General features: G+C 44.3%; 1 protein-coding gene across 10 annotated transcripts in view; it reads left to right on the top strand.

Annotated features, from left to right (window-relative positions):
- Window positions 1-21,543, top strand: part of nktr (natural killer cell triggering receptor) — an 84,221-nt gene that overhangs the window by 44,324 nt on the left and 18,354 nt on the right. For all 10 annotated transcript variants that reach the window (XM_064949706.1, XM_064949707.1, XM_064949708.1 and 7 more), the window contains 5 exons: window positions 1,429-1,516; window positions 8,132-8,161; window positions 8,346-8,491; window positions 17,809-18,034; window positions 18,210-18,365. In XM_064949706.1, the coding sequence (XP_064805778.1) occupies window positions 1,429-1,516; window positions 8,132-8,161; window positions 8,346-8,491; window positions 17,809-18,034; window positions 18,210-18,365 (646 nt within the window). The remainder of the gene's footprint in view (window positions 1-1,428; window positions 1,517-8,131; window positions 8,162-8,345; window positions 8,492-17,808; window positions 18,035-18,209; window positions 18,366-21,543) is intronic.

Here is a 21,543-nt window from a genome sequence, read left to right as displayed (position 1 = left end):
GTTTTAGTGATCACATTATAAGAACCTCTATTCTATCTCAGGTTATTGATCTGTGAGTCCTACACTGGGAGGACACGTGATCTCGCACTCTATCCCTCTCTTTCTCTCTCTTTCTCTGTCTCTATATCAAACTCTTTCTCTCTCTCTATCCCCCTCTATCTCTCTCTATCTCTCTATATCTCTCTCTCTATATCTCTATCTATATCTCTCTCTCTATATCTCTCTCTATATCTCTATCTCTATATCTCTCTATATCTCTATATCTATATCTATCTCTCTATATCTCTCTCTATCCCTCTCTCTCTCTCTATCCCTCTCTCCCCCTCTCTCTCCCCCCCTCTCTCTCTCTATCCCCCTCTTTCTCTCTCTGTCTATCCCTCTCTATCTTTCTCTCAATCCCACTCTCTCCCTCTCTCTCTATATCCCCCTCTCTCTCTATATCCCTCTCTCTCTCTATCCCCCCTCTCTCTCTCTATCCCCCTCTCTCTGTGTCTCTCTCTCTTTGTCCCTCTATCCCCCTCTCTCTATCTCTCTTTGTCCCTCTCTCTCCCTCTCTCTCTCCCTCTCTCTCTCTCTCTCTCCCTCTCTCTCTCTCTATCCCCCTCTCTCTCTCTCTCTATCCCCCTCTCTCTCTCTCTCTATCCCCCTCTCTCTATTCCCCTCTCTCTATCCCCCTCTATCTATCCCTCTCTCTCTTTGTCTCTCCCTCCTTCTTTGTCTCTCCCTCTCTCTTTCTTTGTCTCTCTCTGTCCCTCTCTCTCTCTCTCTCTGTCCCTCTCTCTCTCTCTGTCCCCCTCTCTCTCTCTCTCTGTCCCTCTCTCTCTCTCTCTCTGTCCCTCTCTCTGTCCCTCTCTCTCTCTCTCTCTGTCCCTCTCTCTCTCTCTCTCTCTGTCCCTCTCTCTCTCTCTCTGTCCCTCTCTCTCTCTCTCTGTCCCTCTCTCTCTCTGTCCCTCTCTCTCTGTCCCTCTCTCTCTCTCTCTGTCCCTCTCTCTTTCTCTCTGTCCCTCTCTCTTTCTCTCTGTCCCTCTCTCTTTCTCTCTGTCCCTCTCTCTCTCTCTCTGTCCCTCTCTCTCTCTCTCTGTCACTCTCTCTCTCTCTCTGTCTCTCTCTCTCTCTCTCTCTCTCTCTCTGTCCTTCTCTCTCTCTCTGTCCTTCTCTCTGTCTGTCTCTCTCTCTCTGTCCCTCTCTATCCCCCCTCTCTCTCTCCCTCTCTCTCTCTCTCTCTCCCCCTCTCTATCTCTATCCCCCTCTCTCTCTTTCTCTCTCTATTCCCCTCTCTTTCTCTCTCTTCCTTTTTCCATTCCTCTATCGTCCCTCTCTCTCTCACTCCCTATATCCATCTCTATCCCTTTCTCTCACCACCTCCACCACAGACAGTGAGAGGTGTAAATCTCACAGATTGTCCCTGCCTCTCTCTCTCTCAAATAGACGAGAACTTTATTCTCAAACACGACCGAGCTTTCCTGTTGTCCATGGCCAACCGCGGCAAACACACCAACGGGTCCCAATTCTTCATGTGAGTAGAAATTCATGATAGTGTCATAACATTTACTAAGCTTTCTTGTTGATAGGTTTCCACAAAGGTTTGTACATGAGATGGCATTTGTTTTGCTGTTTATCTGAGGCCTGTCTGTGTATTATGCCAGGGCTATATACAGGTGAAGTCGGAAGTTTACATACACCTTAGCCAAATAGATTTAAACTCAGTTTTTCACAATTCCAGACAATTCCTAGCAAAAATTCTCTGTCTTAGGTCAGTAAGGGTCACCACTTTATTTTAAGAATGTGAATGTCAGAATAATGGTTGAGAGAATGATTGATTTATTTCAGCTTTTATTTCTTTCATCACATTCCCAGTGGGTCAGAAGTTTACATACACTCAATTAGTATTTGGTAGCATTGCCTTTGACCCAACTTAAACAATTTAAACGTAAAAATTCTTGTTTTCAATGATGGCCTAGGAACAGTTGGTTAACTGCCTGTTCAGGGGCAGAAAGACAGATTTGTACCTTGTCAGCTCGGGGATTTGAATTTGCAACCTTTCGGTTACTAGTCCAACGCTCTAACCACTAGGCTACCCTGCCGCCCATGATGCTGCCACCCCCGTGCTTCACGGTTGGGATGATGTTCTTTGGCTTGCAAGCCTCCCCCTTTTTCCTCTAAACATAACGATGGTCATTATGGCCAAACAGTTCTATTTTTGTTTCATCAGACCAGAGGACATTTCTCCAAAAAGTACAATCTTTGTCCCCATGTGCAGTTGCAAACCGTAGTCTGTTTTTTTTATGCCAGTTTTGGAGCAGTAGCTTCTTCCTTGCTGAGCGGCCTTTCAGGTTATGTCGATATAGGACTCTTTATACTTTTGTACCCGTTTCCTCCAGCATCTTCACAAGGTCCTTTGCTGTTGTTCTGGGATTGATTTGCACTCTTCGCACCAAAGTACGTTCATCTCTAGGAGACAGAACGCGTCTCCTTCCTGAGCGGTATGACGGCTGCGTGGTCCCATGGTGTTTATACTTGCGTACTATTGTTTGTACAGATGACCGTGGTACCTTCGGGTGTTTGGAAATTGCTCCCAAGGATGAATCAGACTTGTGGAGGTATACAATTTTTTCAGAGGTCTTGCCTGATTTCTTTTGATTTTCTGATATTGAAGGTAGGCCTTGAAATACATCCACAGGTTCACCTCCAATTGACTCAAATGATGTCAATTAGCCTACCAGAAGCTTCTAAAGCCATGACTGAATTTTCCAAGCTGTTTAATGGCACAGTCAACTTAGTGTATGTAAACTTCTGACCCACTGGAATTGTGATACAGTGAATTATAAGTGAAATAATCTCCCTGTAAACAATTGTTGTAAAAATTACTTGTGTCATGCACAAAGTAGATGTCCTAACCGACTTGTTAACAAAATATATAGTTTAGCCAAGAAATTTGTGGATTGGTTGAAAAATGAGTTTTAATGACTCCAACCTAAGTGTTTGTAAACTTCCGACTTCAACTTGTATGTATTATGTTAGGGCTAAGCACTGCAGAATAGAGGCCTGTCTATTTGTGTAACGTCAGGGCTAAGCACTGCAGAATAGAGGCCTGTCTATTTGTGTTATGTCAGGGCTAAGCACTGCAGAATAGAGGCCTGTCTACTTGTGTTTTCAAAGTTAAGCACTGCAAAATAGCATCATTTTGTCTGAATTTTGCAACCCTTCTCCCCTTCAGTCAGTCGATGTGCTTTAATGCACAGAAATAAACAAACATGGATTCCTTATTTTTTTCCACAAATAAGTTACAATGTTTCTCTTGCCATTTTTGTGTAAAATTTGCAGAAAGTCATCGTGCTCTTCCAAGGTAATATGTCTCCGGGGCTGTTTCTGTTTCTCTCTCTTCTCCTGTCTGTCTGTCTTTATCTCTCATTCACTAGTCTGTTTTAAACTTAGTAGTGCCCTATAAAATCCATGCTGCGGAGAATGCGGATGCAATCACGGAATCCAGACATTTAATTGGAATTCAACAATATTTAAAAAACGCATCAACTAAATGTATTGCATTTATTAGAAAAGTAATTTATTTTCCCCATATTATCGTAAAACATGAAGAGTCAACAGCACGGGAATGTCTGTGTGCGCGTTTGTCTACCACTTTTTGTAGTAGCTGTTAGCGATGATGCTAATGTAATGACTTTCCCAAAAACCTTCTCAATTGAATGTTAATTACAATGTAACCTATGCCTACTTTGCAGAATATCATGATTATTTGCCTCAATCCAGTGGCCATTTTGTTTTGCAAATTCGGTCTCTGGCTGGTGCTCAGTTGAGTTAAAGAATTTTTCCCAGATCTCAGAAGGGGTCTCCTGATGTGTTTAAGCGTGGTTGTGGACTTAAAACATCACATTTGGTTGTTTTTCTATTCTAAAAAGTGTGATTTTGTGAGCGAAAACCTGAACCATTTCTGAAAAATGGAAACCTGGAAAAACTAAACAAAGAAACAGAATTTGGAGAAAAACTAGATGGAATCAGGCCAAGAAATTAAAGGGATTTTCTAGGGCCGTAACTTAATGTACACTATGAACACAGCCTCTTTTCTACTGCACCAGGGCAGCAACACAACAGAGCCAGCAGTCATTTGAACATCCATCTAGATTATATATTATTGTAGTGTGAACATGTATTGTCTACTTCTGACATTGAGCACAGTGAGTCATTTGACATTTCGCCATGATGGTATAGCTTGACAATGACTGTGTTGTCACAAAAGGTTCTGTTGTTCATGGCTCCAGAATACCTCAACACCTGTCCTCACCTGATAGCAGAATACCTCAACACCTGTCCTCACCTGATAGCAGAAAACCTCAACACACACACCAGTCCTCACCTCATTACAGAATACCTCAACACACACACACCAGTCCTCACCTCATTACAGAATACCTCAACACACACCTGTCCTCACCTCATTACAGAATACCTCAACACACACCAGTCCTCACCTCATTACAGAATACCTCAACACACACCTGTCCTCACCTCATTACAGAATACCTCAACACACACACCAGTCCTCACCTCATAACAGAATACCTCAACACACACCTGTCCTCACCTCATTACAGAATACCTCAACACACACCAGTTCTCACCTCATTGCAGAATACCTCAACACACGCCAGTCCTCACCTCATAAAAGAATGCCTCAACACACACACACCTGTCCTTACCTCATTACAGAATACCTCAACACACACCTGTCCTCACCTCATAACATAATACCTCAACACACACACACACACACACCAGTCCTCACCTCATAAAATAATACCTCAACACACACCAGTTCTCACCTCATAAAAGAATGCCTCAACACACACACCTGTCCTTACCTCATTACAGAATACCTCAACACACACCTGTCCTCACCTCAATACAGAATACCTCAACACACACACACCAGTCCTCACCTCATTACAGAATACCTCAACACACACCTGTCCTCACCTCATTACAGAATACCTCAACACACACCTGTCCTCACCTCATTACAGAATACCTCAACACACACACACCAGTCCTCACCTCATTACAGAATACCTCAACACACACACACCAGTCCTCACCTCATTACAGAATACTTCAACACACACACCAGTCCTCACCTCATTACAGAATACCTCAACACACACCTGTCCTCACCTCATTACAGAATACCTCAACACACACCAGTCCTCACCTCATTACAGAATACTTCAACACACACCTGTCCTCACCTCATTACAGAATACCTCAACACACACCAGTCCTCACCTCATTACAGAATACCTCAACACACACCTGTCCTCACCTCATTACAGAATACCTCAACACACACCAGTCCTCACCTCATAACAGAATACCTCAACACACACCTGTCCTCACCTCATTACAGAATACCTCAACACAACACTGTCCTTACCTCATTGCAGAATACCTCAACACACACCAGTTCTCACCTCATTGCAGAATACCTCAACACACGCCAGTCCTCACCTCATAAAAGAATGCCTCAACACACACACACCTGTCCTTACCTCATTACAGAATACCTCAACACACACCTGTCCTCACCTCATAACATAATACCTCAACACACACACACACACCAGTCCTCACCTCATAAAATAATACCTCAACACACACCAGTTCTCACCTCATAAAAGAATGCCTCAACACACACACCTGTCCTTACCTCATTACAGAATACCTCAACACACACCTGTCCTCACCTCAATACAGAATACCTCAACACACACCCACCTGTCCTCACCTCATAACAGAATACCCCAACACACACCTGTCCTCACCTCTAAACAGAATACATCAACACACACCTGTCCTCACCTCATTACAGGATACCTCAACACACACCAATCCTCACCTCATTACAGAATACATCAACACACACCTGTCCTCACCTCATAACAGAATACCCCAACACACGCCTGTCCTCACCTCATTACAGAATACTTCAACACACACCTGTCCTCACCTCATTACAGAATACCTCAACACACACCAGTCCTCACCTCATTACAGAATACTTCAACACACACCAGTCCTCACCTCATTGCAGAATACCTCAACACACACCTGTCCTCACCTCATTACAGAATACCTCAACACACACCAGTCCTCACCTCATAACAGAATACCTCAACACACACCTGTCCTCACCTCATTACAGAATACCTCAACACAACACTGTCCTTACCTCATTGCAGAATACCTCAACACACACCAGTTCTCACCTCATTGCAGAATACCTCAACACACGCCAGTCCTCACCTCATAAAAGAATGCCTCAACACACACACACCTGTCCTTACCTCATTACAGAATACCTCAACACACACCTGTCCTCACCTCATAACATAATACCTCAACACACACACACACACACACCAGTCCTCACCTCATAAAATAATACCTCAACACACACCAGTTCTCACCTCATAAAAGAATGCCTCAACACACACACCTGTCCTTACCTCATTACAGAATACCCCAACACACACCTGTCCTCACCTCATAACAGAATACATCAACACACACCTGTCCTCACCTCATTACAGGATACCTCAACACACACCAATCCTCACCTCATTACAGAATACATCAACACACACCTGTCCTCACCTCATAACAGAATACCCCAACACACGCCTGTCCTCACCTCATTACAGAATGCCTCAACACACACACACACAGAACAGTCCTCACCTCATAACAGAATACTTCAACACACACACAGAACAGTCCTCACCTCATAACAGAATACCTCAACACACACCAGTTCTCACCTCATTGCAGAATACCTCAACACACACACACACAGAACAGTCCTCACCTCATAACAGAATACCTCAACACACACCAGTTCTCACCTCATTGCAGAATACCTCAACACACACACACACCTGTCCTCACCTCATAACAGAATACCTCAACACACACCTGTCCTCACCTCATAACAGAATACCTCAACACACACCTGTCCTCACCTCATAACGGAATACCTCAACACACACCAGTCCTCACCTCATAACATAATACCTCAACACACACCAGTCCTCACCTCATTGCAGAATACCTCAACACACACCAGTCCTCACCTCACAAAAGAATGCCTCAACACACACACACCTGTCTTTACCTCATTACAGAATACCTCAACACGCACCTGTCCTCACCTCATAACATAATACCTCAACACACACACACCAGTCCTCACCTCATTACAGAATACCTCAACACACACACACACCAGTCCTCACCTCATTACAGAATACCTCAACACACACACACCAGTTCTCACCTCATTACAGAATACCTCAACACACAGCAATCCTCACCTGATAGCAGAATACCTCAACACACACCAGTCCTCACCTCATTACAGAAAACCTCAACACACACACACACACACACCAGTCCTCACCTCATTACAGAATACCTAAACACACACCTGTCCTCACCTCATAACAGAATACCTCAACACACACCTGTCCTCACCTCATAACAGAATACCTCAACACACACCTGTCCTCACCTCATTACAGAATACCTCAACACACACCTGTCCTCACCTCATAACAGAATACCTCAACACACACCTGTCCTCACCTCATTACAGAATACCTCAACACAACACTGTCCTTACCTCATTACAGAATACCTCAACACACACCTGTCCTCACCTCATTACAGAATACCTCAACACACACACACACACACCTGTCCTCACCTCATTACAGAATACCTCAACACACACCAGTCCTCACCTCATAACATAATACCTCAACCCACACCTGTCCTCACCTCATAACATAATACCTCAACACACACCTGTCCTCAACTGATAGCAGAATACTTCAACTATAGCTCTTCCTTTAAGCCCAGTATACTTGGTCATTACATTTTTTTACTTAAAAAAAATAATTCAAAGACGTGATGCAGATAAATGCTATGTAATAATGGCCATGGTTTCTACCTGTGTTTTGGTTGCCGTGACCTGTCCTCTCATTCTCTCCCTCCTTTCTCGCTGTGTTCCATAACTCTGCCCGGGCCATACTGGACTGTAACCCTGGTTGGATTCCTCGAACAGAACCACCAAGACAGCACCTCATCTCGATGGGTATGTCTTGTCTCACTACCTTGCAGCTCCAGAGAAGGTTTACTTGGCAGATAAAATTAATCAATACAACTATCTTGGTTGGCCCTAACCTCTCCCTGTTGTATTATTGTCAGTGTTTAACCTCGCTGTGGTACTGTGGTCCCTAACCTCTCCACCCCTCTCTGACCCTTTCTCCTCCCTGCAGGGTCCATGTGGTGTTTGGCCTGGTCATCTCAGGCTTTGAGGTGATCAAGAGGATTGAGGGTCTGAAGACGGACGGAGCCAGCAGGCCGTACGCTGATGTTAGGGTTATGGACTGTGGTCAGCTCATCACTAAGTCAGCCAACGATGGTAGGGACCACACTGCCTAGTCCCTCCCTCCCTCCGTCCATGGAGTGACTTATCTGTCATTCACTCCTGTGTTATCCCGTAACAATACAAACTACCAGTCTAGTTAAATAGCATTTATTGTGGGTCCCAATTAGTTCCTACCAAGGCAGCAGCTACTCTTCCTGGGGTTTATTGTGGATCCCCATTAGTTCCTGCAAAGGCAGCAGCTACTCTTCCTGGGGTTTATTATGGATCCCCATTAGTTCATGCCAAGGCAGCAGCTACTCTTCCTGGGGTTTATTGTGGATCCCCATTAGTTCCTGCCAAGGCAGCAGCTACTCTTCCTGGGGTTTATAATGGATCCCCATTAGTTCCTGCCAAGGCAGCAGCTACTCTTTCTGGGGTTTATAATGGATCCCCATTAGTTCCTGCCAAGGCAGCAGCTACTCTTCCTGGGATGTACAGTGCCTTGCGAAAGTATTCGGCCTCCTTGAACTTTGCGACCTTTTGCCACATTTCAGGCTTCAAACATAAAGATATAAAACTGTATTTTTTTGTGAAGAAACAACAAGTGGGACACAATCATGAAGTGGAACGACATTTATTGGATATTTCAAACTTTTTAACAAATCAAAAACTGAAAAATTTGGTGTGCAAAATTATTCAGCCCCTTTACTTTCAGTGCAGCAAACTCTCTCCAGAAGTTCAGTGAGGATCTCTGAATGATCCAATGTTGATCTAAATGACTAATGATGATAAATACAATCCACCTGTGTGTAATCAAGTCTCCGTATAAATGCACCTGCATTGTGATAGTCTCAGAGGTCCGTTAAAAGCGCAGAGAGCATCATGAAGAACAAGGAACACACCAGGCAGGTCCGAGATACTGTTGTGAAGAAGTTTAAAGCCGGATTTGGATACAAAAAGATTTCCCAAGCTTTAAACATCCCAAGGAGCATTGTGCAAGCGATAAAATTGAAATGGAAGGAGTATCAGACCACTGCAAATCTACCAAGACCTGGCATTCCCTCTAAACTTTCAGCTCATACAAGGAGAAGACTGATCAGAGTTGCAGCCAAGAGGCCCATGATCACTCTGGATGAACTGCAGAGATCTACAGCTGAGGTGGGAGACTCTGTCCATTGGACAGCAATCAGTCGTATATTGCACAAATCTGGCCTTTATGGAAGAGTGGCAAGAAGAAAGCCATTTCTTAAAGATATCCATAAAAAGTGTTGTTTAAAGTTTGCCACAAGCCACCTGGGAGACACACCAAACATGTGGAAGAAGGTGCTCTGGTCAGATGAAACCAAAATTTAACCTTTTGGCAACAATGCAAAACGTTATGTTTGGCGTAAAAGCAACACAGCTCATCACCCTGAACACACCATACCCACTGTCAAACATGGTGGTGGCAGCATCGTGGTTTGGGCCTGCTTTTCTTCAGCAGGGACAGGGAAGATGGTTAAAATTGATGGGAAGATGGATGGAGCCAAATACAGGACCATTCTGGAAGAAAACCTGATGGAGTCTGCAAAAGACCTGAGACTGGGACGGAGATTTGTCTTCCAACAAGACAATGATCCAAAACATAAAGCAAAATCTACAATGGAATGGTTCAAAAATAAACATATCCAGGTGTTAGAATGGCCAAGTCAAAGTCCAGACCTGAATCCAATCGAGAATCTGTGGAAAGAACTGAAAACTGCTGTTCACAAATGCTCTCCATCCAACCTCACTGAGCTCGAGCTGTTTTGCAAGGAGGAATGGGGAAAAAATTCAGTCTCTCGATGTGCAAAACTGAGAGAGACATACCCCAAGCGACTTACAGCTGTAATCGCAGCAAAAGGTGGCGCTACAAAGTATTAACTTAAAGGGGCTGAATAATTTTGCACGCCCAATTTTTCAGTTTTTGATTTGTTAAAAAAGTTTGAAATATCCAATAAATGTCGTTCCACTTCATGATTGTGTCCCACTTGTTGTTGATTCTTCACAAAAAAATACAGTTTTATATCTTTATGTTTGAAGCCTGAAATGTGGCAAAAGGTCGCAAAGTTCAAGGGGGCCAAATACTTTCGCAAGGCACTGTAGATGGCCATGGTCAGGCAAATAGCTGCAAGGACTTTCAGATGTTAATCCCAGATTCCAAATACAGCAATATTGTTGTTGCTCAAACCACTGAGTCGAGAGCCACCTTTTTTCTCTGTTCCCTTTATATCGCACTACTTTTGACAAGGGGTCGTAGGGTAGTGCTGTGCTGCTCGTTGTCTCAGTGAATCTGAGTCATAGTTTACAGCTCATACAGAAGCTGTGCTGCTCGTTGTCTCAGTGAATCTGGGTCATATTTTACAGCTCATAAGAGGATCACATTTTGATGCTGGTGGTGTTTCTAACAGGCTGTTGGTGCTGGGTGGGTTGTAACCTGCGCTCCATTCAGTCAGGCTCAGTGATGTGATCGCTGTGGAGTTGACAGCTGTCCTTCTGTTATCAGACGGACAGGGTGGCCAGACGGACAGGGTGGCCAGACGGACAGGGCGGACAGGGTGGCCAGACGGACAGGACACTTTAGTGCCGATCCGATATGTATTGCGACTTGATACTGTGGTTTTATTGCGATTCGATGTTCCAAACATAAACATATTACTCATAACTTTTGTGAAGCATCACAGCACAGTTGAAAAAATCTATGGCAAATAGAAATCAAAACTGGATGGTGTTCAGAGATAATGGGAGATAATGGGAGGGGTTGAGTGGAGCTGAAGGATGGGACTGGATGATGTTAAGAGATGATGGGAGGGGTTGAGGGGAGCTGAAGGATGGGACTGGATGGTGTTCAGAGATAATGGGAGGGGTTGAGTGGAGCTGAAGGATGGGACTGGATGGTGTTCAGAGATAATGGGAGATAATGGGAGGGGTTGAGGGTAGCTGAAGGATGGGACTGGATGGTGTTCAGAGATAATGGGAGATAATGGGAGGGGTTGAGGGGAGCTGAAGGATGGGACTGGATGGTGTTCAGAGATAATGGGAGGGGTTGAGTGGAGCTGAAGGATGGGACTAAAAACAACCAAAGATATCTATTGTAAAATAGTGTCCATAAAATGGAAGTAGAAGCCGAAGTGGTAGTGTTCACTAGTTTACTCCAATAGGGGAGGGATGGTAGGGGGAAATAATAAAGAAACGGTACCTTTGGAAAGTATTCAGACCGACTTTTTCCACATTTTGTTAGTTACAGCCTTATTCTAAAAGGGATTTCCTCAATCTACACAATACCTCATAATGACAAAGCGAAAACAGGTTTTTAGAAATAAAAACAGAAATACCGTATACATATGTATTCTGACCCTTTGCTATGAGACTCGAAATTGAGCTCAGGTGCATCCTATTTCCATTGATCTTTGAGATGTTTGTACAATTTGATTGGAGTCCATCTGATTTGGAAAGGCACACACCTGTCTATACAAGTTCCCACAGTTGACTCTGCATTTACTCAACAAAGCACTGAGTAAATGGTCAGAATACTTATGTAAATTTTTCAGTTTTTTTTTTACATTATCAAAAAAATAAAACCTGTTTTTGCTTTGTCATTCTTGGGCATTGTGTGTAGATTGATGAGTAAAACAACAATTAAGTTAATTTTAGAAAAAGGCTGTAACCTAACAATATGTAAAAAATAAATAAATAAATAAATAAATAAATGGTCAGAATACTTATGTAAATTTTTCAGTTTTTTTTTTACATTATCAAAAAAATAAAACCTGTTTTTGCTTTGTCATTCTTGGGCATTGTGTGTAGATTGATGAGTAAAACAACAATTAAGTTAATTTTAGAAAAAGGCTGTAACCTAACAATATGTAAAAAATAAATAAATAAATAAATAAATGGTCAGAATACTTATGTAAATTTTTCAGTTTTTTTTTTACATTATCAAAAAAATAAAACCTGTTTTTGCTTTGTCATTCTTGGGCATTGTGTGTAGATTGATGAGTAAAACAACAATTAAGTTAATTTTAGAATAAGGCTGTAACCTAACAATATGTAAAAAAAAAATAAAAAATAAAAAAGTCAAAGGGTCTGAATACATTTATTTTATTTCATTTCACCTTTATTTAACCAGGTAGGCAAGTTGAGAACAAGTTCTCATGTACAATTGCGACCTGGCCAAGATAAAGCAAAGCAGTTTGACACATACAACGACACAGAGTTACACATGGAGTAAAACAGACATACAGTCAATAATACAGTATAAACAAGTCTATATACGATTTGAGCAAATGAGGTGAGATAAGGGAGGTAAAGGCAAAAAAAGGCCATGGTGGCAAAGTAAATACAATATAGCAAGTAAAACACTGGAATGGTAGATTTGCAGTGGAAGAATGTGCAAAGTAGAAATACAAATAATGGGGTGCAAAGGAGCAAAATAAATAAATAAAATAAATACAGTAGGGAAAGAGGTAGTTGTTTGGGCTAAATTATAGTTGGGCTATGTACAGGTGCAGTAATCTGTGAGCTGCTCTGACAGTTGGTGCTTAAAGCTAGTGAGGGAGATAAGTCTTTCCAGTTTCAGAGATTTTTGTAGTTCGTTCCAGTCATTGGCAGCAGAGAACTGGAAGGAGAGGCGGCCAAAGAAAGAATTGGTTTTGGGGGTGACTAGAGAGATATACCTGCTGGAGCGTGTTCTACAGGTGGGTGATGCCATGGTGACCAGCGAGCTGAGATAAGGGGGGACTTTACCTAGTAGGGTCTTGTAGATGACATGGAGCCAGTGGGTTTGGCGACGAATATGAAGCGAGGGTCAGCCAACTTTGGTGACAAAACGGATTGCACTGTGATAGACTGCATCCAATTTATTGAGTAGGGTATTGGAGGCTATTTTGTAAATGACATCGCCGAAGTCGAGGATTGGTAGGATGGTCAGTTTTATAAGGGTATGTTTGGCAGCATGTGTGAAGGATGCTTTGTTGCGAAATAGGAAGCCAATTCTAGATTTAACTTTGGATTGGAGATGTTTGATGTGGGTCTGGAAGGAAAGTTTACAGTCTAACCAGACACCTCGGTATTTGTAGTTGTCCACGTATTCTAAGTCAGAGCCATCCAGAGTAGTGATGTTGGACAGGCGGTCAGGTGCAGGCAGCGATCGGTTGAAGAGCATGCATTTAGTTTTACTTGTATTTAAGAGCAATTGGAGGCCATGGAAGGAGAGTTGTATGGCATTGAAGCTTGCCTGGAGGGTTGTTAACAGTGTCCAAAGAAGGACTTTCCAAAGGCACTGTATTTTATATATTTAAAACAATATATATTGGGAATTTCAAATTATTGCATTGATGGAAGTGTCTTGTCTTTTACTATGGATTAAGTGGTACAGTTGAGGTTGGAAGTTTACGTACACTTAGGTTGGAGTCATTAACTCGTTTTTCAACCCCTCTGCAAATTTCTTGTTAACAAGTCATTTTATCAACAATTGTTTACAGACAGATTATTTAACTTATAATTCACTGTATCACAATTCCAGAGGGTCAGAAGTTGACATACACTACGTTGACTGCGCCTTTAAACAGCTTGGAAAATTCCAGAAAATGATGGCATTGCATTAGAAGTGTCTGATTAGGCTAATTGACATCATTTGAGTCATGAGAAAGTTTACAAAAATAGAAGTGTTTGGCCATAATGACCATTGTTAAGTTATGAGGAAAAAGGAGGAGGCTTGCAAGCCTAAGAACATGATCCCAAACGTGAAGCACGGGGGTGGCAGCATCATGTTGTGGGGGTGCTTTGCTGCAGGAGAGACTGGTGCACTTCACAAAATAGATGGCATCATGAGGCTGGAACATTTATGTGGATATATTGAAGCAACATCTCAAGACATCAGTTAGGAAGTTAAAGCTTGGTCGCAAATGGGTCTTCCAAATGGACAATGACCCCAAGCATACTTCCAAAGTTGTGCCAAAGTGGCTTAAGGACAACAAAGTTACGGTATTGGAGTGGCCATCACTAAGCCCTGACCTCAATCCTATAGAAAATGTGTAGGCAGAACTGAAAAGGAGTGTGCGAGCAAGGAGGCCTACAAACCTGACTGTTACACCAGCTCTGTCAGGAGGAATGGGGGAAAATTCACCCAAATTATTGTGGGAAGCTTGAGGGAGGCTACCCGAAACATTTGATCCAAGTTAAACAATTTAAAGGCAATGCTACCAAATACTAATTGAGTGTATGTAGACTTTTGACCACCCACTGAGAATGTGATGGAATAAATAAAAGCTGAAATAAATCATTCTCTCAACTATTATTCTGACGTTTCAGATTCTTAAAATAAAGTGATGATCCTAACTGAACAAAGACAGGGAATTTTTACTAGGATTAAATGTCAGGAATTGTGAAACACTGAGTTTAAATGTATTTTGCTAAGGTGTATGTAAACTTCAACTGTATATGTCTGTTACTTTTATGGGGGGTCAATTAAGGAAGACTTCCTCTTCTGCAAACCACTAGCAACCAGGACAACAGGAGAGGATATTTTTAAAGTACTGGACAGCTTTGTGACATCAAATGGACTTTGGTGGTGAAGATGTGTTGTTATCTGTACTGATGGTGCAAAAGCCATGACAGGGAGACATAGTGGAGTAGTAATACGTGTGCAAGCAGTTGCTCCCGACACGACTTGGGTACACTGCAGCATCCACCGAGAGGCTCTTGCTGCCAAGGGAATGCCTGACAGCTGTGGTGAATGGGTCTAGGAGAGCTGTGGTGTGATGGGTCTAGGAGAGCTGTGGTGTGATGGGTCTAGGAGAGCTGTGGTGTGATGGGTCTAGGAGAGCTGTGGTGTGATGGGTCTAGGAGAGCTGTGGTGTGATGGGTCTAGGAGAGCTGTGGTGTGATGGGACTAGGAGAGCTGTGGTGTGATGGGTCTAGGAGAGCTGTGGTGTGATGGGTCTAGGAGAGCTGTGGTGTGATGGGTCTAGGAGAGCTGTGGTGTGATGGGTCTAGGAGAGCTGTGGTGTGATGGGTCTAGGAGAGCTGTGGTGTGATGGGTCGAGGAGAGCTGTGGTGTGATGGGTCGAGGAGAGCTGTGGTGTGATGGGCCGAGGAGAGCTGTGCTGTGATGGGCCGAGGAGAGCTGTGGTGTGATGGGCCGGGCCTTGTAGAGCTGTCCTGAGGTGGATCTAGCATGGTAAGTCAGTGCTTTGTTGGGCCTGGCCTTGTAGAGCTGTTTTGTGATGGGCCGGGTGTAGGAGAGCTGTGTTGTGATGGGCCGGGTCTGGTAGAGCTGTGCTGTAATAAGCCGTGTCTGGCTATTCGCTCCTGTGGATGGTGGGGGTACTGTTGTTTCAGAAGGTGGGGCAGGGGGCCTCGACTTCTGGGGTGGGTTAGGGTTAGGGTCCCTGCCAAGAGTTGCATCCTTTAGGTCCATAGCAAAGGTTCTGATACTGTCTTGTTCAAGGTGTATATTATCGTGTAAGTGTTCACATGTCAGATGAGTGGGATGGTGAGCCATTCTGACGTTGAGCAATGAGGCACAGTCCACAGTGATCTCTTGATTCATTTAATGTCAATCAACTGTCCTGGGGAGTCTTTTCTTGGTAGGAGGGTGGACACTACTATAGTGGTTGTTGGGAACATGGCCTGTGCCCACTCTTGGTAGGAGGGTGGTAGGTTGACCTGGGCTGGAACAGACTGGGAGGCTGGTAGGTTGACCTGGGCTGGAACAGACTGGGAGGCTGGTAGGTTGACCTGGGCTGGAGCAGACTGGGAGGCTGGTAGGTTGACCTGGGCTGGAGCAGACTGGGAGGCTGGTTGGTTGACCTGGGCTGTGGCAGACTGGGAGGCTGGTTGGTTGACCTGGGCTGTGACAGACTGGGAGGCTGGTTGGTTGACCTGGGCTGTGACAGACTGGGAGGCTGGTTGGTTGACCTGGGCTGTGGCAGACTGGGAGGCTGGTGCAGTGTCATCAGGCTGTGTGGTGGCTATGCTGGTTGTGCTGGTCTCAGGTTCTACCTGTGTTGTACCAAGCTTGGGGACATGTTCTCTAGATGCAGAGGACATAATGACTAGCTGCTGGTTGAAGGTGTCAATGTACCTCTCTCTCTGCTCTAGCTCCTCTCTCGTTGTGCTCAGATGGTGTCTGAGGTCATCAGTTGTCTGACTCAGTTTGTCCATTCTTCTCTCTAATTTAGCAGTAGATGCTCTGCTCTCCTCCCTGAACTGTTTCATCTCTTCTTTTAGTTTCTGGACAGTGTCCTCTTGAATCTTGTTCTCTCTGAGTTCTATGACCTCTGCTTCGTCGAGAGAGAATTTGTAAGTCGCTCTGGATAAGAGCGTCTGCTAAATGACTCAAATGTAAATGTAAATGTAGAGAAGGTGTTGTGGAAACATTGCATAGCTGGTGTTCTTGGTGTTTTAGGCATGTTCTTGGCTTTGTCTGCTACAGGTGTGGTTGGTAGAGTGCTTCTTGCTGGCTCACAGAGGCTGTTGGGGCCTGCTTTTCTCCATCATCTCCCTCTACTTTTTCCTCAGCTTCTGAGATAGAGTTCAGCTTCTACTTTTAGGGTAGCAAACATATTCTCAAAAGCCATGAGCCTTGAATCATTGCCTTGTATCAATACAATTCCATTATTGTAGAAGTTGACAGCTTGACACCTGTTGCTCTGGTCAGCTTCTTCAAAAATGCTGATCTGACAGCCTTGGCTGATGCAAAATACCCTTCTTCATACGTGCCCTCGTTTGTTATTAAATATTACATTGGTTCTTGTTTTGTAACTGGTAAGCTCTGCAAACAGACATTCATGGTTCTGTCCCATCATCAATCCTTTGAAACGTTTCTTATCTTTCTCTGTCTGGATGTCTGGTGGGTAAATAATTTCCATAGCAACGCTGGTGATGTTGGCTACAATGCTGCAATAGAAGCCTACCTTTTCCAAAACAGCGTTGTTTCTTGTATTACTGTCTCTAGTGTCTTTACTTTAATGTCCTTTGTTTTCTGTTCTTTTGTCTTTCTATTATTTAGTTAGCTAGCTAGCTTATTTTAGGAGAGTCCCATCAACTGCTTAACAACTGGTAAACAATTCAGCAAGCTAAGATAACTGTACAATTTTATAAAAATAGTAACTTCTTCAAAAGCTTATCTTTGTTGCTTGTTTTGTCTCCCCCCCCCACACACACTAATGTACTTAAATCTAAAAACCATAGGAGCTTGTTTTTTTCAGCAGCTGCTGCTCAATTTGGAACTCTGGAACCTGTCTCTCTCTCGCTGTATCTCTCATTCTGTGTCTCTGTCTCTTTCGCTGTGTGTTTGTGTTTCTCACTCACTCTCTATCTGTTTCTGTCTCTCTCTCTGTGTTCTGTAGTTCTGGAAGGAAAGAGGAAACGGCGGTCGCATTCTGCAGACTCCTCCCTCAGTTCTCCTGGCTCCTCTCAGTTCTCCTCTCTGGAGTCTGGGAGTGAATCTGAGGAGAAGCACCACCACCACAAGCGAAAGAGACACTCCAAGAGCAAACGCTCCAAAAAGAGGAGGAGAGAGAGGGAGGTGAAGAGAGAGAGTCACACTGACAGGGTGGAGCCTGGTCTGAAGGGGTGAGGTTCACTGTGGACTACCTCACACCAATACGGCTAAATTATTCACAGGGCTTATTATGATGTGGAACTCTCCTGCACATTTCAGGTGTCAAATCTGTTTACATTCCACTGTTGTGATGTTTTTTTAATTGGTATGTTTTTTGTTGCTGCTCACTCAATAATTTTCTCACAGCCCTGTGGATGGAGGGATGGTGGCGGTAGCTGTGGAGGAGCAGAGTGGTTTGAAGAGAGAGAAACCAGTAGTTCGTCCAGAGGAGATCCCTCCTGTTCCTGAGAACCGCTTCCTATTGAGGAGAGACCAGCCGGGTCAGGAGGACCATCCAGACACGTCAGTCTATCTCTGATACTAACCCTCTCTCTGTTACTAACCCTGTTAACCAGCTGGGTCAGGAGGACCAACCAGACACGTCAGTCTATCTCTGTTACTAACCCTCTCTCTGTTACTAACCCTGTTAACCAGCTGGGTCAGGAGGACCAACCAGACACGTCAGTCTATCTCTGATACTAACCCTGTTAACCAGCTGGGTCAGGAGGACCATCCAGACACGTCAGTCTATCTCTGATACTAACCCTCTCTCTGTTACTAACCCTGTTAACCAGCTGGGTCAGGAGGACCAACCAGACACGTCAGTCTATCTCTGATACTAACCCTCTCTCTGTTACTAACCCTGTTAACCAGCTGGGTCAGGAGGACCAACCAGACACGTCAGTCTATCTCTGATACTAACCCTCTCTCTGTTACTAACCCTGTTAACCAGCCGGGTCAGGAGGACCAACCAGACACGTCAGTCTATCTCTGTTACTAACCCTCTCTCTGTTACTAACCCTGTTAACCAGCTGGGTCAGGAGGACCATCCAGACACGTCAGTCTATCTCTGATACTAACCCTCTCTCTGTTACTAACCCTGTTAACCAGCTGGGTCAGGAGGACCAACCAGACACGTCAGTCTATCTCTGATACTAACCCTCTCTCTGTTACTAACCCTGTTAACCAGCCGGGTCAGGAGGACCATCCAGACACGTCAGTCTATCTCTGATACTAACCCTCTCTCTGTTACTAACCCTGTTAACCAGCCGGGTCAGGAGGACCAACCAGACACGTCAGTCTATCTCTGATACTAACCCTCTCTCTGTTACTAACCCTGTTAACCAGCCGGGTCAGGAGGACCAACCAGACACGTCAGTCTATCTCTGATACTAACCCTCTCTCTGTTACTAACCCTGTTAACCAGCTGGGTCAGGAGGACCAACCAGACACGTCAGTCTATCTCTGATACTAACCCTCTCTCTGTTACTAACCCTGTTAACCAGCTGGGTCAGGAGGACCAACCAGACACGTCAGTCTATCTCTGATACTAACCCTCTCTCTGTTACTAACCCTGTTAACCAGCTGGGTCAGGAGGACCAACCAGACACGTCAGTCTATCTCTGATACTAACCCTCTCTCTGTTACTAACCCTGTTAACCAGCTGGGTCAGGAGGACCAACCAGACACGTCAGTCTATCTCTGATACTAACCCTCTCTCTGTTACTAACCCTGTTAACCAGCCGGGTCAGGAGGACCAACCAGACACGTCAGTCTATCTCTGTTACTAACCCTCTCTCTGTTACTAACCCTGTTAACCAGCTGGGTCAGGAGGACCATCCAGACACGTCAGTCTATCTCTGATACTAACCCTCTCTCTGTTACTAACCCTGTTAACCAGCTGGGTCAGGAGGACCAACCAGACACGTCAGTCTATCTCTGATACTAACCCTCTCTCTGTTACTAACCCTGTTAACCAGCCGGGTCAGGAGGACCATCCAGACACGTCAGTCTATCTCTGATACTAACCCTCTCTCTGTTACTAACCCTGTTAACCAGCTGGGTCAGGAGGACCATCCAGACACGTCAGTCTATCTCTGATACTAACCCTCTCTCTGTTACTAACCCTGTTAACCAGCCGGGTCAGGAGGACCAACCAGACACGTCAGTCTATCTCTGATACTAACCCGCTCTCTGTTACTAACCCTGTTAACCAGCTGGGTCAGGAGGACCATCCAGACACGTCAGTCTATCTCTGATACTAACCCTCTCTCTGTTACTAACCCTGTTAACCAGCCGGGTCAGGAGGACCAACCAGACACGTCAGTCTATCTCTGTTACTAACCCTCTCTCTGTTACTAACCCTGTTAACCAGCTGGGTCAGGAGGACCATCCAGACACGTCAGTCTCTTGATTCTGATCCTACCATGTGTTGCATCCCTAGAGGGTCAATCTAGTCCTGGATTTATCTAATCTAGGATCAATCTAGTCCTGGGCAAATTCAGGCTCAGTCTAATCTTGTTTAATACAGTAGTTACCTAATTTAACTCAAGAATTGACCACTTGACCTGGAATGTTAATTGAAAAATGCCTGTCATTGAAAAGGGGGCATTAATTAACTTTTTTTAACTTCTTAAGGCTGAGATCCCGCTAACAAGATCGATGTGACAACAGCCAGTGAAAGTGCAGGGCGCCAAATTCAAAACAACAGAAATCCCATAATTAAAATTCCTCAAACATAGAAGTATTTCACACCATTTTAAAGATACACTTCTTGTTAATCCCACCACAGTGTCCGATTTCAAATATACTTTACGGCGAAAGCGCCACAAACGATTATGTTAGGTCAGAGCCAAGTCACAGAAAAACACAGCCATTTTTCCAGCCAAAGAGAGGAGTCACAAAAATCAGAAATAGAGAGAGAATTAATCACTAACCTTTGATGATCTTCATCAGATGACACTCATAGGACTTCATGTTACACAAAACATGTATGTTTTGTTCGATAAAGTTTATACACTGCTCAAAAAAATAAAGGGAACACTTAAACAACACAATGTAACTCCAAGTCAATCACACTTCTGTGAAATCAAACTGTCCACTTAGGAAGCAACACTGATTGACAATAAATTTCACATGCTGTTGTGCAAATGGAATAGACAACAGTTGGAAATTATAGGCAATTAGCAAAAGGCCCCTAATAAAGGAGTGGTTCTGCAGGTGGGGACCACAGACCACTTCTCAGTTCCTATGCTTCCTGGCTGATGTTTTGGTCACTTTTGAATGCTGGCGGTGCTTTCACTCTAGTGGTAGACTCATGCTACCACAACCCACACAAGTGGCTCAGGTAGTGCAGCTCATCCAAGATGGCACATCAATGCGAGCTGTGGCAAGAAGGTTTGCTGTGTCTGTCAGCGTAGAGTCCAGAGCATGGAGGCGCTACCAGGAAACAGGCCAGTACATCAGGAGACGTGGAGGAGGCCGTAGGAGGGCAACAACCCAGCAGCAGGACCGCTACCTCCGCCTTTGTGCAAGGAGGAGCAGGAGGAGCACTGCCAGAGCCCTGCAAAATGACCTCCAGCAGGCCACAAATGTGCATGTGTCTGCTCAAACGGTCAGAAACAGACTCCATGAGGGTGGTATGAGGGCCCGACCTCCACAGGTGGGGGTTGTGCTTACAGCCCAACACCGTGCAGGACAT

This window comes from Oncorhynchus masou, chromosome 30 (genome assembly GCF_036934945.1).
Source record: "Oncorhynchus masou masou isolate Uvic2021 chromosome 30, UVic_Omas_1.1, whole genome shotgun sequence".
Taxonomy (NCBI): Eukaryota; Metazoa; Chordata; class Actinopteri; order Salmoniformes; family Salmonidae; genus Oncorhynchus; species Oncorhynchus masou.
Note: the sequence above shows the minus strand (reverse complement) of the source record. Positions and strands in the feature narration are given on the sequence as shown.